Below are 23,678 nucleotides of genomic sequence, written 5' to 3' on the forward strand. Positions count from 1 at the left end.
AAAGTCTCTGAAGTGCACCATAGATCACAGAACACAAACAGGCCACCAGTGTTCTCACAAATGAATGTGTATATCGGCAACCATTCAGAATAGCTTTTTTCCCTCTATTAATACAAGTTTAAAGTGCTGTCTCTTGCTTCCTAGTGCTAAGTGCTAAGTTATTGTCATGTACTGGCAGAAATTCAGAGCTCTGGTAGCCAGTGATTCCAACAACGACACTCAGAAATGAGAGTCACCTTATTAGCTGATAGCATTTTTCTTCTTCTGTAAACCTCCTGCCGCTTGGCATTATATAGAAAAATTCAAACCAAGTTTCTGTTCAGCAAGGTTTACAAAAACTACTTTCTAAGAAAGTCATTTTTCAACTTAATGTGTAAGTGGTACTTCAGTTTATATTTACTTTACCAAAGTTCTTGGAAATCTGTAACTTTTGGCCTGATAACTGACTAATGGATGGTAGACGTATTAAAATGCACGGAAGCCAACTTTATGTATACAGCAGCAGCGTGTGGCTCTGGTGACATGGAGCTTCTGAAGCAGGACAAAGACTGAGGCCCACTCCTAGGAGGACCCCGAACACCCATGAAGGAGGAGGGCCACCAAGCTGCATAGTCTGAAACGAGGGTGGAGACCATAGAGGGCGGCTTCATGCTGAACTAAGCCTTGAGCCTTCTACTTGAGAGTGAAATGCCCTCTTCACCTACACTAAGCTGAGGGGAGATCATGAAGACCATCGGTTTTAGAATATCCATAACCATGGTGAAAATGCCGGGGAGGACGTTCTGGTTTCTGGCCCAAGGTACTGTTTGTGAGCCCTGGGCTCCATTCTCCATTCCCACTTCTCAAGTCCACAGAACACATGGCAGTCAGGGGCGCTGTGAACAAAGGACCCTCGGCAAACACCCCTTATCCTGCTGCGGCTGCTTTCCTGGAGAAGTTGCTAGGCACACTCCTACCTTGGTCATCTTGTGAGAAGATGCAAACTGATATAAATTAGGAGTTCCCATCATCGCTTCCTTAGAAATCATAGCTTTTGCTCCTCATTTAGCCTACAATTTCCCTTGTGCATATGAACACACTTTATGTCATTGCTCTTCTCAAAACATCCATGGATCCTAATCTCAGAACAAAAACCAGACTGAAAATGATCCCCAAGGTCTTACGCCGCTGGGTCCTGTTCCCCCTCTGAGCTCCCAGCCCAGTCCATCTCCTGTTATTTCCACTTGCTCTTTTCTCAGGGATCCGCACAGCTTCCTCTTTGACTACCTGGAAGGCCCTGCACATGACCTTACACCTCACCAAAGCTTCTGACCCCTCTGCCGTGTTAGTCTTCCACTGAGCATCTGATCTACTTTACTTCTTGATCTGTCTCTGCGGTGGAATGGAAGCGGGTTCCATGAGGGCTGAGTTTTTGTCTATTTTATTCACCGCTGACCCCTCAAGGCCTGGCACTGAGCCCGGTGGGCAGTGGACCCTCTCTCAACATCCAACGATTAAAATAGTAAAAAAGAGAGATGTTTCCTTCGACACCTTTTCTTTATCCTCATCTCACTCTCTGCCCATCAGTGAAAACAGGCTCCTTACTTTCCATTGATCCCAGGCCCTCTTTCCAGCCCTTAACACAAACCTACACATTTAACAACAGACGATAGAATGATGGAGACACTATTCTGTGCCAGGGACAATGCTCGGTGATTTCTCATATGCTTTTAAGGTAAAAAATTACTCCTATTTCCAGTTTTTCACAGTAAGAACCCGAAAGCTCACAGAGAAGTCTCCCCAAGTCCCACAGCTTACAAGTGGGGAAGCCTGGACTTGAACTCGGGTCTTTGGCTCTGGAACCAGCGTGTTTAACCTCCCGTGTCAACCCGTCCCTGTGGGAGGAGGTGGTTGCAGCCTTTCTGGCAGCTAGGCGCTCCGGATTTTCCTCACCTCTTTATCCTGGACTCATACTCTATCTTCTGTTTGGTCATCTCCTGCTTCAGGCTGGACACTAAACTGTGCAGTGCGCTGTGGTTGCTGGTGGTGTTGCCCACGAATGTCTCACTATTGTCACTGCTGCTGGTGGCACGACTACTTCGACCTCCCACACTCCTCCGGTCACTCTTGTTTTCATAGTCCCCAGGGTGGGAGAGGTCGTCCTGCGGGGGCCCATCCAAAACAGGGTCCTCAAAATTAGCCCCGTAAAAGTCTTGCTCTGGGCAGGTGGTGGTGGAGGAGCGACAGGAGTTGGAATTCTCGGGGAGGGAGATTTCGCAGGAGGAGGTGGACCAGGTGGCACTGTCGACGCTCTGCTTGTCATCCAGGTTCATCATGGAGAACTGCTGATGGACGTTGTCATAGGTGGAGAGCCTGTTGTGCTGGCCTGACTCTCCCGCTTGCTCTTTCTGCTTGTTATCCCTCAGGGTCACATAGCCATTGGGCAGCCAGCTCATACTGCGACCGTTCATGGGGTTCCCAAGTGTGTCGGGGTTCAAAATGCCCATTCGCACGGTACCATTCTGGACACTGTGGGTGCCCATTTTGGTACCAGACCCCTTCAGGGAAGAGGTCCTTCTGGCCTGTAAGCTCCCATTGGGAGTGGTCTGGGTTTTCTCCAGACCTTCCACATTACTGCTGCTGAAGGATCCGTTGGTGACTATCCCACTGCCCTTATTGAAGGCAGGATTCTTTTTGACCATGAGAGGGGGGCTCCTAGACACATCCAGCTTGTGAACGCTGTTCCTCGGGCTGTTGGTTTTACTACCCGGTACAGCTGTGGGGGACCCGTTATCCATGCCGCTTCTCTGAGGAGACTCAGACTTGTCCCAAGAGCACCGCCTACCAGGACTGTCCTTGGTATTATTGTTCTCCTTGTTCTGTAGCTGACCCATGGTGGCTTTCTTCTGAATTTCATTGTTATTGTTACTCACTCCATCTTGGGGTTTGCTTTGTGGTTCTGCCTCTTTGGGGAAAAGGCGGTCGTGCTTGCCAATCATCACAGACATCAACTGCTGGACCACCACAGTGCCTAGAATCACATAGGAAACACAGTAATACGAGTGAAATAGTTTTACTTCCCACTTCGAAAGTGACTCTTAAAGAACCATGATCAGATGAACATTCAGCATTATTATCAGTAGTGCTAAACTATATTCTTAATGATGATAGCAGCAATAGAAACCAAAAGTTCTTGAGCATTTATGTTTGCCACAAACCATACCAAGCACTTTATTTTTGTTAGTTGGGTTTTAAGACAAATCTTCAAATAGGTGGTTATTATCATTGTATTGTAAATGTTAAGTAACATGATGAAGGTCACAAAGCTATTAAGCAGCAGAATCAGGACTTCAAATCAGAGCTAGCTAGTTCCAGAGAATAGGCTTTTAATCATTAGACACCATTTCCTGCAAGTTTGAGATTTATTTATGAGAAATCTTCCTTAGGAGGAGGTCAATGTGATCTCTCATCTGACAGTTGCCTCAAACCACCAAGATATTTTAGTGGCATTTCTTAGTGGAACCCTATATGATCTCTGGTGGATATGGGTTCTGTCTTTCTAATGTAGCAAGATAAGTTCCATGTGACTTTTGTGCACTATTCAAAAGTTTCAAGGCATTTTAAGTGACATCAGCCAGAATGGTGTAATAAGGATCTCCAAAAACCCTCTTTTCTGTAAAAACAACTGACAAAAGTATCCTGAATCAACATTCATAGGGACCTGGAAATTAATTAAAGGCTTGTTACAGTCTGGAGAATTTTTACTCAAGAAAAATGGTGGCTCAGTAAGAAACAGCAAGTTCTGTGGGGTTTTAACTGTCCCCACCCTCTTCTTCCCAGCTTTGCAGTAGCTTTGAAAGCTAGTATCCCACAGTCACAGTGGAAACCAGCAGATTGGCAGCCACTGCAATGGGCAAAACAGAGTTGGAATTCCAAACTCCATTCCCAGAGTACTGTCACTGCTTGACCTGTTTGTGGTTCCCTTGAAGACCCCCCCTCACAATGGATGTCTTTATTTGATCTGACCAGGAATCTGACCAGCGTGAAGAGCATTTTTCTCAGGGGCATTTGTCAAAAATAATGAGGGCTCTTTCGTTTAACATCATGGCTGCCAGAAGCAGTGGAAAACAGTTGGGACAGACAACAGGCTAACCACAAGCTTAAAAGGAATCTGAGGAATGTGATTTCCATGGGGGAGGGGGTGTTGAAAAGCTTGGCTCTATTCCTGGGAGTTTAGAAGACCACATGCATCTTTAGGGTTATGTACATGTCTACAACTGTTTGTATGCTCAGGAAAGAACTGAAAGTCCCTAGTCTCTGCCCTCTGGCTAATCTTGAGGCTCTGCATGAGCAGAAACTGAAGGCTACTGCAGAATTGTGAACTACCTGTCAAGGTTTGCATACATTTTTGCCCTATGGTTAATAAAAGGGGGTGGGGACTATTGGTCTAGGCAATTTAAGGAAATCTTTGCCAATAATCAGTTGACAACCAAGCAAACCAAGCATAGACATCAGTGGCCACATATGGCAAAGAATATACACTTTACAGAATTAGTCCAGAAAAATCGCTAGGCAAACAACAACAAACCTAAGGAAGGGGAGGACCTGATATCCAAAGTTCTCACATTATTATATTATTAAAAATGTCTTTTCAATGAAAATTTTGAGACATGTAAAGAGTAAAGACTTTATAGCCCATACTCAGGGGGGAAAAAAAAAATTCTGAGGATGCCCAGACAGTGTACTCACTAGACAAAGACTTTAAATCAGCTGTTTTAAATGTGTTCTAATAACTAAAGGAAACCATGTCTAAAGGACCAGATGAGAGATATCTAAAGAGATGAGATGGAAATGAGAATAATGTTTCACCAATTTATTTATTATCAATAAAGAGACAGAAAGTATAAAAAATGAACCAAATAGATATGCTGGAGTTGAAAAGTATAAAAACTGAAATGAAAAAAAAAAAAATCAGTAGAGGCAAACAACAGCAGATACGAGCAGGTGGAAGAAAGAATGTTATACCTGAAAATAGGTCAACTGACGTTATCCAGTCCAAAAAACATAAAGGAAAATAAAGGAAGAAAAATAAACAGCCTCACAGACCTGTGGGACACCATAAAGTATGCCAGCATATGCCTAATGGTAGTTCCAGAAGGAGAGTCCCATAAGAGAAAGAATATTTAAAGAAATAGTTGCTGAAAATGTCCCAGTTTGATGAAAAACATGATCTGTATATCCAAAAGGATCACCAAATTCCATGCTAGATAGATGTCAAAGGATCTAAACCTAGACCCACTGTAGTCAAGCTGTCTTAAACCAAAAACATAGAAGGACTCTTGAAAGGAACAGAGAGAAACAACTCATGTACAAGGGATCCTTAGTAAGATTAACAGCTGATTTCTCATTGCCAGAAGGTAATGCGATAAGATATTCAAAATACTAAAAGACTGTCAGGCAAGAATTCTATATCCAACAAACCTATGCTTCAAAATGAAGGGGAAATAAAGACATTGCTAGATAAACAAAAACTGAGAGAATCTGTTACTACCAAACCTGCTCTACAAGAAACAAGAAAGCATTAGGCAGGACATTTTAAATGATGAAAAGTCCTATGAGGAAGAAAATAATTCTCTTACACAGATGAAAATACCATGGTTTCTATTTGATTCTTGTATCTTCACTATGCACTGTAAAGGATGAATTAGAAATGAGTATAAATCTCAGACAGCAAAAATAACTCAAGACAATAAAGGATAAAAAAAGTTAATCCATTATTAAAAGCAGTAATTCATTAAAAAAATCAATGGAGTTCTCAGGTTTTATAGAATACTAGCTGAAATCTCAAGTATATTTTCACATATTCCTCACTGCCTTCCAAGCTGAGCTCCTATCCCTTAAAACTGGCTGTCACCATTAAATAGGCTTCTCAAGTAGTTTCCTAACTTGGAGTCCCTTCCCCCTCAATAACCCAAGAAACTCCTTAAGTATTCATTTATTCATGTACCCACAATAAACAGTATAGGCTAATGGAGACATCAATCATCTTTGCTTTGACTTGATATATACTAATTTGATGTGTTAACTGGGTTTATATGATGTTGCTCTTAGGAATGGTCTCCAGTAAATAGACACAGCAAAACAATTTAAATTCCAGTTAGTAAGTGTACTTTCTATACAAAATACTTAAATTGAGATTTGGTGGGGAAAACTATGACAAGGGCTTGGGCAATGCAGATTCCTACTGGAAACAGCTACTAACTGGCTAGCTGTCAAGGAGCAAAAGCCTGATCTGGCTGGGGTGAGGACACTCTTTAGCTTAAAGCAATGTGTTGGCAAAATATGACTCTGGATGTAATTCAAAAATCAAATTTTGAATATGAAAAAATGTGTTAAATCCATTATATCCTGCACACTTCTGTGATAATCCAAAACCTAACAGTACATTTAGATCCCAAATCTTCAACGTGCCAGGTCTGATTCTGGGTCAATGTTGCTCAAACATTAGTGTTCATTCAAATTACCTGGAGATTCTGTTAAAATGTTTTGGGTGGGGCATGAGATTGTACATTTCTAACCAGCTCCCAGATGACATCAGCAGTAATCCAACCTGTCCCCTTCTCAGCAGCAGCACCCGCCTCCCTCCCCGGTGAGGGAAGACAGGTTTGTCTGGGGCATCAGGAGGAAATAAAATTCTTCAGGTGGAGAGGGAAGGGTCTGGTTCAGATTCTAATATCACTTGGGAGCTACAGTCTTGCAGGACCCACTGAAGATCTTCTCAATCGGGGAACTTGCCCATTAACAAGATCTCCGGGTGGTTCGTATGTGTGTTGGAGTTTGAGAAACAGTGATTTAGGTGGAGATGTTTCACTTACATCTTTTAAATTAAGTTTCTCAAAAGGCTGTGAGATAGGACTTAAAATTTTTCAGAAGAGAAAATTGAGGTTCAGAGAGGTTCAGCTGTTTGTTCAAGGCCACCGAGATGATAAATGACCAGGGTGAAATGTCATACTTTGTCTTCTTACTCCAGAGCATGCCCTCATTCTAGATGTTTCAGCTGTTGGAGTTTAAGCTGTAGCAGCAACAAGTAAGCTTGGAGTTGTTCTAAGTAAGAAAGTAAATAAAAGACATTTATGTATTGAATCAGAGTTGTGGAAGAAAAAGGACTCAAAAGATGAATGGTATTATATATCCATCTTTCCTTTTTTAGCCACTTCTGAATCTGTCATCCTATTTTCTGTGCATGTAGGAGTGAATCTGATGAAAAGATTTTAGTATAGTTAAAACGGCTGTCAACACTGTCGTTTATGCACTGTTTGAAGACATGTGTACTTAGTCCTATTGCATTATTTGCTCATATGACAGACACACTTTCAAATATTAGCCACCTCGATTATATATGCCTCTGTCTAGTACTGTGGGAAAACGGAGCTTCCTCCCATCACTAGAATATCAGCATCTGAAGCATCAGTGCTTCTCACCAGGGCTGTGAACTATGCAGGGCATTTAATTAATCGAAGAGTGACATTCCCAAGATCTCCATGACAAGTCTGTGAACACTCATGACAAGTTACCTGCCATAATTATAGAGTGACTGTCAGGGCCCTAGTGATCTAGAAATCTCTTTCTTCTACCTTGGGAGGCTTTGCTTTCATCTAGTATCCAGAATAATCAATGGCAATAGTTCTTGCAAAGGGATTTTCTTTCAATTTTTATATCTTTTTCGGACAGACTAGCTTAGTAATGATGAAGTGTGTGTCACTATATACTCTTTTTTTTACTTTTTATTTCCTCCTCTCTGTCATTCTCTTCCTTGGGCTGCTAATGAAAAGCCTGAAGCCCAAATAATGAGGTCAGAGTGGTTATGATCACCAGCCCATTCTGAAGAGTCCAAGCAGATTCGGGGGTCCCAGTGTGCTATGTGGATCCTGAACTTCCCCTCATCTGTATACATTTATAAAGGTTGAATTTAAATACCACTTTATAGGCACTTCTTCACAAGAATTGGATAAGAATTCAACTTTCCTTTAAAGGTACCTAGGCACTTTAAAATACACGTACATATCAGGTGTATACGACAGCCATCTACGAAATGAAGTTCCAATTTGCGTTTTTGCAATGCCTAACCTTATACATGTGTCATTCTGTACATGTACAGATGTCTGTAAGTTATATAATGAATTTTGACAAATGACAGTCCTGGAAACACCATCTAATCATGAAATAGGTAATTCCCTTGTGCCTATTTGTAGCCAATTCCCTATCCCCACCTTCGAACCATGGTAATCACTGATCTGCTTTCTAACACTATAGTTTTTCTTTTTCTAGAATTTCATATAAATGGAATTATACAGTATGAAATCTTTTGTGTCTAGGCATTATTCACTGAGTATAATACTTTTGAGATTTATCCATATTGTTGGATGTAACAACAGTTCATTATTTTCATTGCTGGGTAGTATTCCATTTTATGAATATTCCAAAAATTGTTTATCTTGTCACTGATTGATGGACAACTGGTCTGATTTCAGATTGGAGCTATTATAAAATAAAGTTGATATGAACATTTGACTAGAGTTTTGGGTGAACATGTATTTTCTTTATATGGGGCTAAATACTTAGCACACTGCTCTCTGTTGGGTCTTATGGCTAATAAGTAGTTAAGTTTTTAAGTTAAGTTAAAAGGTAAGTTTTTAAGAAGCTACCCAACTTTGCAAAATGGCTCTAACATTTTGTATTTCTACCAGCCAAGCCTAGTATTTTAAGTCTTAATTTTATACTTTGTAGAGGATGTGTAGTGGTAGCTCATTATAGCTTAAATTTGCATTCCTGTAATGACTAAAAATACTGAGCATCTTTCTATGTGTTATTTGCTATTTCTTTATCTCTGATGAAATGTCTAATTCAGATCTTTCACTCTTGGGGGTATAGCTCAGGGGTAGAGCATTTGACTGCAGATCTTTCACTCATTCCCCTCCCCCCACCTGGCTTCACTGTCCTATTATTTGTGTGTGTTATTTATATACCTTTAAAACAAATTCTTTAACAGATATTTGATTCACATTATATTCCTCATTTCTATGGCTTGCCTTTTTGTTCTCTTAAGGATATCTTTTGAAGAGCAAAAGTTTTAATTTTGATAAAGTCCAAATTCTCAATTTTTTTTTATGGTTAGAGATTTTTGTGTCTTAGTAAGTCTTTGACTAACTCAAAGCCATAAGGTTTTTTCTCCTGTATCTTCCTCCCTAAGTTTTATGCTTTTAGCTCTTACATTTAGGTCTATGATCCATTTCAAGTTAATTTTCTGAGTGATGAGAAGTAAGGATAGAGGATTTCTTAAAACAGATATGAAATTTTCCAGTATCATTTGTTGAAATGACTATCCCTTTCCCACTGAACTAACTTGGCACATATGTCAAAAACAAATGATGTTCAATAAATGGTGCTGGGAAAACTGGACAGCTATATGTAGAAGAATGAAATTCGACCATTCTCTTACACCGTACACAAAGATCAACTCAAAATGGATAAAAGACCTCAACGTGAGACAGGAGTCTATCAGAATCTTAGAGGAGAACATAGGCAGTAATCTCTTTGATATCAGCCACAGCAACTTCTTTCAAGATACGTCTCCAAAGGCAAAGGAAACAAAAGAGAAAATAAACTTCTGGGACTTCATCAAAATCAAAAGCTTCTGCACAGCAAAGGAAACAGTCAAAAAAACAAAGAGGCAACCCACGGAATGGGAGAAGATATTTGTAAATGACAGTACAGACAAAAGGTTGATATCCAGGATCTATAATGAACTCCTCAAACTCAAGCCACACGAAACAGACAAACACATCAAAAAATGGGCAGAAGATATGAACAGACACTTCTCCAATCAAGACATACAAATGGCTATCAGACACATGAAAAAATGCTCATCATCATTAGCCCTCAGGGAGATTCAAATTAAAACCACATTGAGATATCACCTTACACCAGTTAGAATGGCCAAAATTAACAAAACAGGAAACAACATGTGTTGGAGAGGATGTGGAGAAAGGGGAACCCTCTTACACTGTTGGTGGGAATGCAAGTTGGTGCAGCCTCTTTGGAGAACAGTGTGGAGATTCCTCAAGAAATTAAAAATAGAGCTTCCCTATGACCCTGCAATTGCACTCCTGGGTATTTACCCCAAAGATACAGATGTCGTGAAAAGAAGGGCCATCTGTACCCCAATGTTTATAGCAGCAATGGCCACAGTCGCCAAACTATGGAAAGAACCAAGATGCCCTTCAACGGATGAATGGATAAGGAAGATGTGGTCCATATACACTATGGAGTATTATGCCTCCATCAGAAAGGACGAATATCCAACTTTTGTAGCAACATGGACGGGACTGGAAGAGATTATGCTGAGTGAAATAAGTCAAGCAGAGAGAGTCAATTATCATATGGTTTCACTTATTTGTGGAGCATAACAAATAGCATGGAGGACAAGGGGCGTTAGAGAGGAGTAGGGAATTTGGGTAAATTGGAAGGGGAGGTGAACCATGAGAGACTATGGACTCTGAAAAACAGTCTGAGGGGTTTAAAGTGGCGGGGGGGGTGGGAGGTTGGGGTACCAGGTGGTGGGTATTATAGAGGGCACAGCTTGCATGGAGCACTGGGTGTGGTGAAAAAATAATGAATACTGTTTTTCTGAAAATAAATAAATTGGGAAAATAAAAAAAAAAACAAAAAAAAACAACAAAAACAAATGATGACATGTGTAGGTCTATTTCTTGACTCTGTTCTATTACATTGATCTATATGACCATCTTTATGTTGTTACCACACTACCTTGATTATTTGTAGCATTATAGTTAAGTCTTAAATCAAGTAGTATATGTCAACTTTCTTTTTCCCTTTCAAATTGTTTTGACTATTCTGGATAATTTTTATTTCCATGTAAGGTTTACAAGCAGATTGACAATTTCTACAAATAAATTTTTTTCCCTGATATTTTTGAGAATTATGTTGAGACTATAGGTAAACTTTAGGAAAATGAATAGCTTATTCATTTTGACTATTCTAATTGATGAACATAGTATATTTCCCCATTTATATAGTTTTTTAAATACATGTTTAGTAGTCTTTAGGATATATGTCTTGTGCATATTTTCTTAAACTTATCCCTAATTTTTGATATTTATAAGTGTTGTTCTAAAATTATATTTTTATTTCAATTGCCATCAATGTTATTGCATAGAAATAAAATGAATTGTTATAAATTGACATTGTCTCATATGACCTTGGTAAGTTCACTTATTAGTTATAATAACTTTCCTTGTAGATTTCCTAGCATTTCCTACATGAGTTATCATCTTGTCTGTGAATAAACAGAGGTTTACTACTTCCTAATTTGTGTGTCTTTAATTCCTTCTTAACACTTTCTTGTCCTGGCTAGGATTTCTGGTACAGTCGAAGCACCGGAAGTAGGCTATCTTATCTTATGCTCAATCTTAGGGGGGAAAGCAGTCCATCTTTCACCATTAAGTGTAATATTATAACTAAATTTTTTTTTTACAGTTGACCTTTGTTAAGTTCCTTTTATTTCTAATTTGCTGACAGCCTTTACCATGAGTGGTGTTAGATTTTGTAAAATACCTTTTTTATATCCAAGGAGAGGATTAAAAAAAAATTTGTCTGCTAATATGGTGAATTACATTGATTTTTAAATAGCTATCCAAGTTGGCCTTCCTGGGATTAAAACCCACTGGTTTTGGTTCATTATCCTTTTTATATGTTCCTGAAGTCAGGATATTAGGGCCAAAGACATTAAAAAATATCAAATAAAATAAGAGTAAAGGTTAAATATAATGCCTAAGAAATCTATTTGGTTGTTAAAACTATCAAGAAATACAAGGAAGTGATTGATACAAATGTTTATATAGTAAAATAGAGTTATAAGTAAGTGTGGGAGTAAGATGGAGTAATAGGACACAGAAAAGGACTTTGGGATGCTTAAAAAAGTTATATTTCTTGACCTGGGTGGGGATTTCTAGAGTATTTGTCTTATATAACTTCATTACAATGTGTATGTATGTGCATTATTGGTGGTTTTCATTATCATATGCGTTCAAATTTTTAAAAAATATTTTATTTATTTGACAGAGAGAGAGACAGCGAGAGAGGGAACACAAGCAGGGAGAGTGGGTGAGGGAGAAGCAGGCTTCCCACTGAGCAGGGAGCCCAAATCAGGGCTCCATACCAGGCCCCTGGGATCAAGACCCGAGCTGAAGGCAGATGATTAGCCAACTGAGCCACCCAGGCACCCCCATATACATTCTATTTTATATTTTAAAAAGTTTTAGAAAACCATACACTAAAGGACTTGTAAGCTTCTTATAGCTTCACATTTTATTCATCTAATGTCTGCTAAACTCTTCCAAAAGAAATTAAGTTTTTTGGACCAACTAACTTATTGCCCCAAATTTGGTGTTCAGTTGATATTGCCCTAAATATCTGACAAGGAAATGAAGCTGAGCTCAAAAAAAGCTCAGCTTTTTTTTTTACTCCCCACTTTTTTTTGAACTAAAAAAAAAAAGCTTTCCTTCTGTCTCATAAGACATAGAGGAGAGGTGCCTGGGTGGCTTAGTGGATTAAAGCCTCTGTCTTCGGCTCAGGTCATGATCCCAGGGTCCTGGGATTAAGCCCCACATCGGGCTCCCTGCTGAGCTGGGAGCCTGCTTCCTCCTCTCTCTCTGCCTGCCTCTCTGCCTACTTGTTATCGCTCTCTGTCAAATAAATAAATAAAATCTTAAAAAAAAAAAAAGACATAGAGGAATGAAAATCTTAGAATTTTCAAGGAAAAAACAGTATCAGGAGTATATTTTGTTCTAAATAAGCTCAGAGTAAAAATGAATTACTCATTCTTTCTTCTTCCCTCTTCCTTATTAAATTCTTAAATGTTCAGTTAGTCCAGTTTTTAGAAAGCAACAATACTACTAATGGCCATAAATAGGAAAGGTATTCAAGCAGTAAGTCCTGCTGGAAACAAACAGAAATAGAAGTTCCTTGTGGAAAATAATTTGAAGCATTTTATCATCTAGAAAACAATTCATATTTCAAACCACAGTTTAATAAGCAGCATTATCTTACAGAAGACCATCTTTTTCTATTTCTTGAAATCAGTCAAAAAAACCCAAAGTTAATAACAATATATAAACTTAATATGTACTGGCTAGAATGTTTTAAATATCATTTGGAGTTCCTCTGTCATAATGGTAGTTAGGATGGCTTTTTATGTACCTGACAGTATTCTAGGTACTTTATGTACATTAATTCATTTAAAAATTTTGAATAAAGTTTTACATATGGAAAAAAATATTAAAATAGTTACTTACTGAATTTTCTGAAAATTGTATGAGGCTAGATTTGTGAACTAGATTTTTCTAATTCCTGCATAATACTTCATGGCTGATTTGTTCTTATAAGGCTACTGAGGAATCTTTTAGTAAATTATTATGTGTAGTAAACTCAAAAAAAATGCCCAACTCCCAAAGAGAAGATTTTTCCCTTGAAGAACTGAAGTCAATAAATAAATTTACATTCTCACCAAAATACTAGCCAATAGGATTCAATACATTAAAAGGATTATTTACCATAACCAAGTGGGATTTATTCCAGGGCTGCAAGGTTGGTTCAACATCCACAAATCAATCAATGTGATACAATACATTAATAAAAGAAAGAATAAGAAAAGAAAGAACAAGAACAAGAACATATAATACTATCAATAGATACTGAAAAAGCATTTTACAAAGTACAGCATCCTTTCTTGATCAAAACTCTTCAAAGTGTAAGGACAGAGGGTACACACCTCAGTATCATCAAAACCATCTATGAAAAACCCACAGTGAATGTCATTCCCAATGGGGAAAAACTGAGAGCTTTTCTGCTAGGGTCAGGAACATGGCAGGGATGTCCATTTTCATCACTGCTATTCAACATAGTACTAGAAGTCCTAGCCTCAGCAATCAGACAATAGAAAGAAATTAAAGGCATCCAAATTGGCAAAGAAGAAGCCAAACTATCACTCTTTGCAGATGATATGATACTATATGTGGAAAACCCAAAAGGCTCTACTCCAAAACTGCTAGAACTTGTACAGGAATTCAGTAAAGTGTCAGGATATAAAGTCAATGCACAGAAATCAGGTGCATTTCTTTACACTAACAACAAGACAGAAGAAAGAGAAATTAAGGAGTCAGTCCCATTGATAATTGCACCGAAAACCATAAGATACCTAGGAATAAACCTAACCAAAGAGGCAAAGAGTCTGTACTCAGAAAACTATAAAGCACTCATGAAAGAAATTGAGGAGGACACAAAGAAATAGAAAAATGTTCCATGCTCATGGATTGGAAGAACAAATATTGTGAAAATGTCTATGATACCTAAAGCAATCTATATGTTTAATGCAATTACTATCAAAATAGCATCAATGTTTTTCAAAGAAATGGAACAAATAATCCTAAAATTTATATGGAACCAGAAAACACCTTAAAAAGCCAGAGGAATGTTGAAAAAGAAAGCCAAAGTTGGTGGCATCACAATTCCAGAGTTTAAGCTCTATTACAAAGCTGTCATCATCAAGACAGTATGGTACTGCCACAGAAACAGACACATAGATCAATGGAACAGAATAGAGAGCCCAGAAATAGACCCTCAACTCTATGGTCAACTAATCTTCAACAAAGCAGGAAAGAATGTCCAATGGGGAAAAGACAGTCTCTTCAACAAATGGATGTTGGGAAACTTGGACAGCCACATGCAGAACAATGAAACTGGAACATTTCCTTACACCACACACAAAAATAGACTCCAAACAGATGAAAGACCTCAGTGTGAGAAAAGAATCCATCAAAATCTTTGAGGGGAACACAGGCAGCAACCTCTTCAACCTCAACCGCAGCAACTTCTTCCTAGAAACATTGCCAAAGGCAAGGGAAGCAATGGCAAAAATAAACTATTGGGACTTCATCAAGATCAAAAGCTTTTGCACAGCAAAGGAAACAGTCAACAAAACCAAAAGACAACTGACAGAATGGGAGAAGATATTTGCAAATAACTTACCAGATAAAGAGCTAGTATCCAAAATCTATGAAGAACTTATCAAACTCAACACCCAAAGAACAAATAATCCAATCAAGAAATGGGCAGAGGACAGGAACAGACATTTCTGCAAAGAAGACATGCAGATGGCTAACAGACACATGAAAAAGTGCTCCACATCACTTGGAATCAAGGAAATACAAATCAAAACCACAATGAGATACCACCTCACACCAGTCAGAATGGCCAAAATTAACAAGTCAAGAAAGGACAGACGCTGGTGAGGATGCAGAGAAAGGGGAACCCTCTTACATTGTTGGTGGGAATGCAAGCTGGTGCAGCCACTCTGGAAAACAGCATGGTTTTCCTCAAAAAGTTGAAAATAGAGCTACCCTATGACCCAGGAATTGCACCACTGGGTATTTACCCTAAAGATACAAATGTAGTGATCTGAAGGGGCACCTCCACCCGAATGTTTATAGCAGCAATGTCCACAATAGCCAAACTATTGAAAGAACCTAGATGTTCATCAACAGATGAATGGATATAGAAGATGTGGTCTATATATACAATGGAATACTATGCAGCCATCAAAAGAAATGAAATCTTGCCATTTGCAACAACGTGGATGGAACTAGAGGATATTATGCTTACAAAATAAGTCAACCAGAGAAAGACAACTATCATATGATCTCCCTGATTTGAGGAATTTGAGAGGCAATGTGGGAGGTTTGTGGGGTAGGGAAGGAAAAAATGAAACAAGATGGGATTGGGAGGGAGACAAACCATAAGAGACTCTTAATATCACAAAACAAACTGAGGGTTGCTGGGGGGAGGGGGGTATGGAGAGGGGGATTGGGTTATGGACATTGGGGAGAGTATGTGCTATGGTGAGTGCTGTGAAGTGTGTAAGCCTGACGATTCACAGACCTGTACCCCTGGGGCTAATAATACATTATATGTTAATTTAAAAAATAAATAAATGGAAAAAAAAGTAAATGGAGTTACCATAGAGTTACTTATTTCTCTAGTTTCCTTAGAAGAGAAAAGGTTCAGACCAACCAAAAGAGAGTTGACTGGGAGTGCTTGGCTGGCTTAGTCACATAGCATATGACTCTTGATCTTGGGTTGTGAGTTTGAGCTCCACATTGGGTATAGAGACTATAAATAAGTAAAGTTTAGAAAAAAACAAAACAAACAAACAAAAGACAGTTGATTGTTCTCTTGATGAGGATGTAAGGTAATCATTTACTTACCCTCCATGATAGTCAAAGGATCTTCCACTTTGGGACGCAGGATATTAGGGCCAAAGACAGTGGCCAAGTTCTGCACACTCATTTTGTTCACTCCAGAATAAGACTGTACTTCATCCAAGAACCTGTGTTCAAATACAATTATGAAGACAAAATTATTTAGAAATTCAAACATCTCTCAGTCAAATGTGGGGAAAATATATTACAAATGATTAAGGATCAAACTTGAGGAATCATTAAAATATCATCTCTGGCCTGGCTTAGTTTCCTCTTTCAATCACAGAAACAGGTGTATCTGGATAATGCTAATATGGACAAGAGATTCAAGAATATGGATTTTCTTCCAATCCTTATATAAAACATTCAATTTATATGTGTATTCAATTTGAGAAGTATAAAAAAGATCATCTGTACAGTCCTGTATTTCAGAGAGGAAAAATCAACCCTCTTTATTGAGTAATTTGTGAGCTTCAAATTTATAGTCTATTAAAAAATGAGATCAAACATGGTTTAAATTAAAACTTTTATTCTACAGATACGAAAAATTATAGGCACATTTTTTTTCAACTTATTAGGTGCTAAAGATTAAGGGGCGTGAATTAGACTTTCCTCAAATGATTTTAGTAATAAGGATTGTTTTTGTAGTCTTTCAGCCTTTTTTCATTCCCCACCCTCTCTTCATTTCTAGATTTCATGGTTTACTAATTGTACTGATGAAACAAAGAGGAAGTGAAGAAAAATTTAAAAAGAACTCATTTTTTTTATTTGGTTTTATTTACTTATTTATGATTTCAAAATTTTATTTGAATTCTAGTTAATATGTGAGTAGGATTTACTGATTAATCAATTACTTTAATACCCAGTGCTCATCAAAATAAGTGCCTTCCTTAATACCCATCACCCATTTAGCCCATCCCCCACTCATCTCCCTTCCATCAACCCTCAGTTTGTTCTCTATGATTAAGAGTCTCTTATGGTTTGCTTCTTTCTCTCTCTCTCTTTATTCCCCTTTCCCCTATGTTCGTCTGTTTGGTTTCTTAAATTCCATACACATGATTTATCTTTCTCTGATTTATTTCACTTAACATAGAATGGATAAAGAAGATGTGTGTGTGTGTGTGTGTGTGTGTGTGTGTCCTGGAATATTACTCAGCCATCAAAAAGAATGAAATCTTACCATTTGCAACAACATGGATGAAACTAGACTGCATTATGCTAAGCAAAATAAGAGAACTTAATTATTATTTAAAATAATATATTTTAGGTGTTAGACATTGCACTAACTTACTGAATTCTCAAAGCAACTCTGTGAGGTAGATACTATGGTTATTTCCATTTTACAGATGAGACACATGAGGCACCACGGTGGCTAAGAATATTCCCTGAGGATGTACAAGTAATAGGTGGCAGAGCTGAGATTTGAACCCAGAGTGTCTGACTCTAGAGTTTGTGCTCTCGACCACTCCCCTATGACTGTGAAGAAAGGCGCCTGCTTCACATATTCATTATTGTTAGATAGGCTAAGCTAGTGTAAAACTGAAAGGCAAAAACTCACACCAGTGTAATTTCTTATTTGATTAAGACTTTTAGCTGAACCAAAAAAAGAATTTTAGCTGCTTAAATGTTTCAAGAGGGGCGCCTGAGTGGCTCAGTGGGTTAAGCCTCTGCCTTCGGCTCAGGTCATGATCTCAGGGCCCTGGGATTGAGCCCCACATTGGGCTCTCTGCTCAGCAGGGAGCCTGCTCCCCCATCCCCTCTGCCTGCCTCTCGGCCTACTTGTGATCTCTCTCTCTCTTTCTCTCTCTCTCTGTCAAATAAATAAATAAAATCTTTAAAAAAAAATGTTTCAAGAGAAGTGAAGTTCTCCTACTATGGAGATAAAGACGGGTAATATAGTTCTCAAGGAAGAGCCTTTTCCTTTTTACTTAAAGAGGAGGTCCTCCTTTCTCATTCACTGCAGCAGCCTGAATTAGCTCAAAATCTTGGGACAGAATCCCGATGTGTTAATGAGTCTATGTTATCAGTGAGATGATTTCTTTCCTTTTTCTAAATTTTGAAACCTAAGCTCGTATTTGCTTCCTACCATCACCAGAAAAAGTTACAGTAGGAGATTCTGGAATTCCAAATCAGTTACAATTGATGTGAGGTCCACAGTGTCAGGCGTTAGTCTTAAACTGCATAGTTCCCAGTCTGCCAAATGTTTACCTAATCATGACACAAAAAGTATATGTAAATGATAACACTATATTGAATTAAAAATTTGAATTATTTAAAAATAAGCTGAGAGGCTTTCCTTTAAGATACCTTACAATGACTTGTAGTGCCAACCATCATCTCTTTATTTAAATTTAATTTTTCAATTTTAAATACTTGGTGTCTTGATTTTTAAAGTTTTTTTTTTATTTTGTTTTGTTTTGTTTTTTTTATTAAATTTATTTATTTTTTTAATAAACCTATAATTTATTTTTACCCCCGGGGTACAGGTCTGTTAATAGCCAGGTTTACACATTTCACAGCAGTCATCATAGCACATACCCTCTCCAATGTCCATATCCCCACCACTCTCTCCCGTCCTCTCTCCCCCCAGCAACCCTCAGTCTGTTTTTTGAGATTGATTCTTTTATGGTTTGTCTCCCTCCCAATCCCACTTTCTTACATTTTCTCTTTTCCTACCCCCAACCTCCCCCACATTGCATCTCCACTTCTTCATATCAGGGAAATCATATGATAGTTGTCTTTCTCCGATTGACTTATTTCGCCAAGCATAATACCCTCTAGTTCCATCCACGTCATCGGAAATGGCAAGATTTCATTTCTTTTGATGGCTGGAGAGTATTCCATTGTGTATATATACCACATCTTCTTCATCCATTCATCTGTTGATGGACTCTACATTCTTTCCATAATTTGGCTATTGTGGACATTGCTGCTATAAACATGTGGGTGGACGTGCCCCTTCGGAGCACCATGTTTGTATCTTTTTTTTTTTTTTTTAAGTTTTTTTTTTTTTAAGAGTTTATTTATTTATTTGACAGACAGAGATCACAAGTAGACAGAGAGGCAGGCAGAGAGACAGGGAAGCAGGCTCCCTGCTGAGCAGAGAGCCCGATGCGGGGCTCGATCCCAGGACCCTGGGATCATGACCTGAGCCGAAGGCGGAGGCTTAATCCACGGAGCCACTCAGGCGCCCCCATGTTTGTATCTTTAGGATATATACCCAGTAGTGCAATTCCTGGGTCATAGGGTAGCTCTATTTTCAGTTTTTTGAGGAACCTCCACACGGTTTTCCAGAGTGGTTGCACCAGCTTGCATTCCCACCAACAGTGTAGGAGGGTTTCCTTCTCTCCACATCCTCGCCAGCATCTGTCATTTCTTGACTTGTTAATTTTGGCCATTCTGACTGGTGTGAGGTGGTATCTCATTGTGGTTTTGATTTGTATTTCCCTGATGCCCAGTGATGTGGAGCACTTTTTCATGTATCTTTTGGCCATCTGGATGTCTTCTTTGCAGAAATGTCTGTTCCTGTCCTCTGCCCATTTCTTGATTGGATTATTTGTTCTTTGGGTGTTGAGTTTGATAAGCTCTTTATAGATTTTGGATACTAGCCCTTTATCTGATATGTCATTTACAAATGTCTTCTCCCATTCTGTCAGTTGTCTTTTGGTTTTGTTGACTGTTTCCTTTGCTGTGCAAAAGCTTTTGATCTTGATGAAATCCCAATAGTTCATTTTTGCCCTTGCTTCTGTTGTCTTTGCCGATGTTCCTAGGAAGAAGTTGCTGCGGTTGAGGTTGAAGAGGTTGCTGCCTGTATTCTCCTCAAGGATTTTGATGGATTCCTTTCTCACATTGAGGTCCTTCATCCATTTTGAGCCTATTTTCATGTATGGTGTAAGGAAATAGTCCAATTTCATTTTTCTGCATGTGGCTGTCCAATTTTCCAATCACCATTTGTTGAAGAGGCTGTCTTTTCCCCATTGGACATTCTTTCCTGCTTTGTCAAAAATTAGTTGACCATAGAGTTGAGGGTCTATTTCTGGGCTCTCTATTCTGTTCCATTGATCTATGTGTCTGTTTTTGTGCCAGTACCATGCTGTCTTGATGATGACAGCTTTGTAATAGAGCTTGAAGTCTGGAATTGTGATTCAATATTCCTTTGGCTATTCGAGGTCTTTTCTGGTTCCATATAAATTTTAGGATTGTTTATTCTATTTCTTTGAAAAAAATGCCTGGGATTTTGATAGGGATTGCATTAAATGTGTAGATTGCTTTAGGTAGAATAGACATTTTCACAATGTTTGTTCTTCCAATCCATAAGCATGGAACATTTTTCCATTTCTTTGTGTCTTCCTCAATTTCTTTCATGAGTACTTTATAGTTTTCTGAGTACAGATTCTGTGCCTCTTTAGTTAGGTTTATTCCTAGGTATCTTATGGTTTGGGGTGCAATTGTAAATGGGACTGACTCCTTAATTTCTCTTTCTTCTGTCTTGTTGTTAGTGTAAAGAAATGCACCTGATTTCTGTGCATTGACTTTATATCCTGACACTTTACTGAATTCCTGTACAAGTTCTAGAAGTTTTGGAGTAGAGCCTTTTGGGTTTTCCACATATAGTATCATATCATCTGCAAAGAGTGATAGTTTGACTTCTTCTTTGCCGATTTGGATGCCTTTAATTTCTTTTTGTTGTCTGATTGCTGAGTTTAGGACTTCTAGTACTATGTTGAACAGCAGTGGTGATAACAGACATCCTTGCCATGTTCCTGACCTTAGCAGAAAAGTTTTCAGTTTTTCTCCATTGAGAATGTTATTTGAAGTGGGTTTTTCATAGATAGCTTTGATAATATTGAGGTATGTGCCCTCTATCCCTACACTTTCAAGAGTTTTAATCAGAAAGGGATGCTGCACTTTGTCAAATGCTTTTTCAGCATATTGAGAGTATCATATGGTTCTTATTCTTCTTTTGTTAATGTATTGTATCACATTGATTGATTTGTGGATGTTGAACCAACCTTGCAGCCTGGAATAAATCCCACTTGGTCATGATGAATAATCCTTTTAATGTACTGTTGAATCGTATTGGCTAGTATTTTGGTGAGAATTTTCACATCTGTATTCATTAAGGATATTGCTCTGTAATTCTCTTTTTTGATGGGATCCTTGTCTGGTTTTGGGATCAAGGTGATGCTGGCCTCATAAAATGAGTTTGGAAGTTTTCCTTCCATTTCTATTCTTTGGAAGAGTTTCAGGAGAACAGGAATTAATTCTTCTTTAAATGTTTGGTAGAATTCCCCTGGGAAGCCGTCTGGCCCTGGGCTTTTGTTTGTTTGGAGATTTTTGATGACTGTTTCAATCTCCTTACTGGTTATGGGTCTGTTCAGGCTTTCTATTTCTTCCTGCTTCAGTTGTGGTAGTTTATATGTCTCTAGAAACGTATCCATTTCTTCCAGATTGTCGAATTTGTTGGCGTAGAGTTGCTCATAGTATGTTCTTAAAATTGTTGTATTTCTTTGGTGTTGGTTGTGATCTCTCCTCTTTCATTCATGATTTTATTTATTTGGGTCCTTTCTCTTTTCTTTTGATAAGTCTGGCCAGGACTTGTCAATCTTATTAATTCTTTCAAAGAACCAGCTCCCAGTTTCGTTGATTTGTTCTATTGTTTTTTTAGTTTCTATTTCATTGATTTCTGCTCTGATCTTTATGATTTCTCTTCCCCTGCTGGGTTTAGGCTTTCTTTGTTGTTCTTTCTCCAGCTCCTTTAAGTGTAGGGTTAGGTTGTATATTTGAGACCTTTCTTGTTTCCTGAGAAAGGCTTTTACCGCTATATATTTTCCTCTCAGGACTGCCTTTGTTGTGTCCCACAGATTTTGAACTGTTGTGTTTCATTATCATTTGTTTCCATGAATTTTTTCAATTCTTCTTTAATTTCCTGGTTGACCCATTCATTTTTTAGAAGGATGCTGTAGTCTCCATGTATTTGGGTTCTTTCCAAATTTCCTTTTGTGATTGAGTTTTACCTTCAGAGCATTGTGGTCTGAAAATATGCAGGGAATGATCCCAGTCTTTTGATACCCGTTGAGTCCTGATTTACGTCCCCGGATGTGATCTATTCTGGAGAATGTTCCATGAGCACCAGAGAAGAATGTATATTCTGCTGCTTTGGGATGGAATGTTCTGAATATATCTGTGATGTTCATCTGGTCCAGTGTGTCATTTAAGGCTTTATTTCCTTGTTGATCTTTTGCTTAGATGATCTGTCCATTTCAGTGAGGGGAGTGTTAAAGTCCCCTACTATTATTGTATTATTGTTGATGTATTTCTTTGATTTTGTTATTAATTGGTTTATATAGTTGGCTGCTCCCACATTAGGGGCATAGATATTTAAAATTGTTAGGTCTTCTTGTTGGACAGACCCTTTGAGTATGATCTCTTACATCTCTTATTATAGTCTTTGGCTTAAAATCTAATTGATCTGATATAAGGATTGCCACCCCAGCTTTCTTCTGATGTCCATTAGCATGGTACATTGTTTTCCACCCCCTCACTTTAAATCTGGAGGTGTCTTTGGGTGTAAAATGAATTTCTTATAGGCAGCATATTGATGGGTTTTGTTTTTTTATCCATTCTGATACCCTGTGTCTTTTGATTGGGGCATTTAGCCCATTAACATTCAGGGTAACTATTGAAAGATATGAATTCAATGCCATTATATTGCTTGTAAGGTGACTGTTACTGTATATCGTCTCTGTTTCTTTCTGATCTACTACTTTTAGGGTCTCTCTTTGCTTGGAGGACCCCTTTCAATATTTCCTGTAGAGCTGGTTTGGTGTTTGCAAATTCTTTCAGTTTTGTTTGTCCTGGAAGCTTTTTATCTTTCCTTCTGTTTTCAATGATAGCCTAGCTGGATATAGTATTCTTGGCTGCATGCTTTTCTACTTTCTAGCTCTGAATATATCATGCCAGCTCTTTCTGGCCTGCCAGGTCTCTCTGGATAGGTCCGCTGCCAATCTAATGTTTTTACACTTGTATGTTACAGAGTTCTTTTCCCGGGCTGCTTTCAGGATTTCCTCTGTTGCTAAGACTTGTAAATTTTACTATTAGGTGATGAGGTGTGGACCTATTTTTATTGATTTTGTGGGGCATTCTTAGCATCTCCTGGATTTTGATGTTTGTTCCCTTTGCTATGTTAGAAAAATTCTCTCCAATATACCTTCTGCTCCCCTCTCTTTCTTCTTCTTCTGGAATCCCAATTATTCTAATGTTGTATTGTCTTATGGTGTCACTTATCTCTCGAATTCTCTCCTCGTGGTCCATTATTTGTTTGTCTCTCTTTGCTCAGCTTCTTTATTCTCCGTCATTTGGTCT

General features: G+C 38.4%; 1 protein-coding gene across 7 annotated transcripts in view; it reads right to left on the minus strand.

The window, feature by feature from the left end:
- The window catches only part of ARHGAP24 (Rho GTPase activating protein 24), a 516,663-nt gene that overhangs the window by 2,311 nt on the left and 490,674 nt on the right, over positions 1-23,678 (minus strand). For all 7 annotated transcript variants that reach the window (XM_044224604.1, XM_044224606.1, XM_044224609.1 and 4 more), the window contains 2 exons: positions 16,320-16,441; positions 1,933-3,010 (listed from right to left, as the gene is read on the minus strand). In XM_044224604.1, coding sequence (XP_044080539.1) covers positions 1,933-3,010; positions 16,320-16,441 — 1,200 coding nt within the window. The remainder of the gene's footprint in view (positions 1-1,932; positions 3,011-16,319; positions 16,442-23,678) is intronic.

The sequence above is a fragment of the Neovison vison genome, chromosome 11 (assembly GCF_020171115.1).
Source record: "Neovison vison isolate M4711 chromosome 11, ASM_NN_V1, whole genome shotgun sequence".
NCBI lineage: Eukaryota > Metazoa > Chordata > Mammalia > Carnivora > Mustelidae > Neogale > Neogale vison.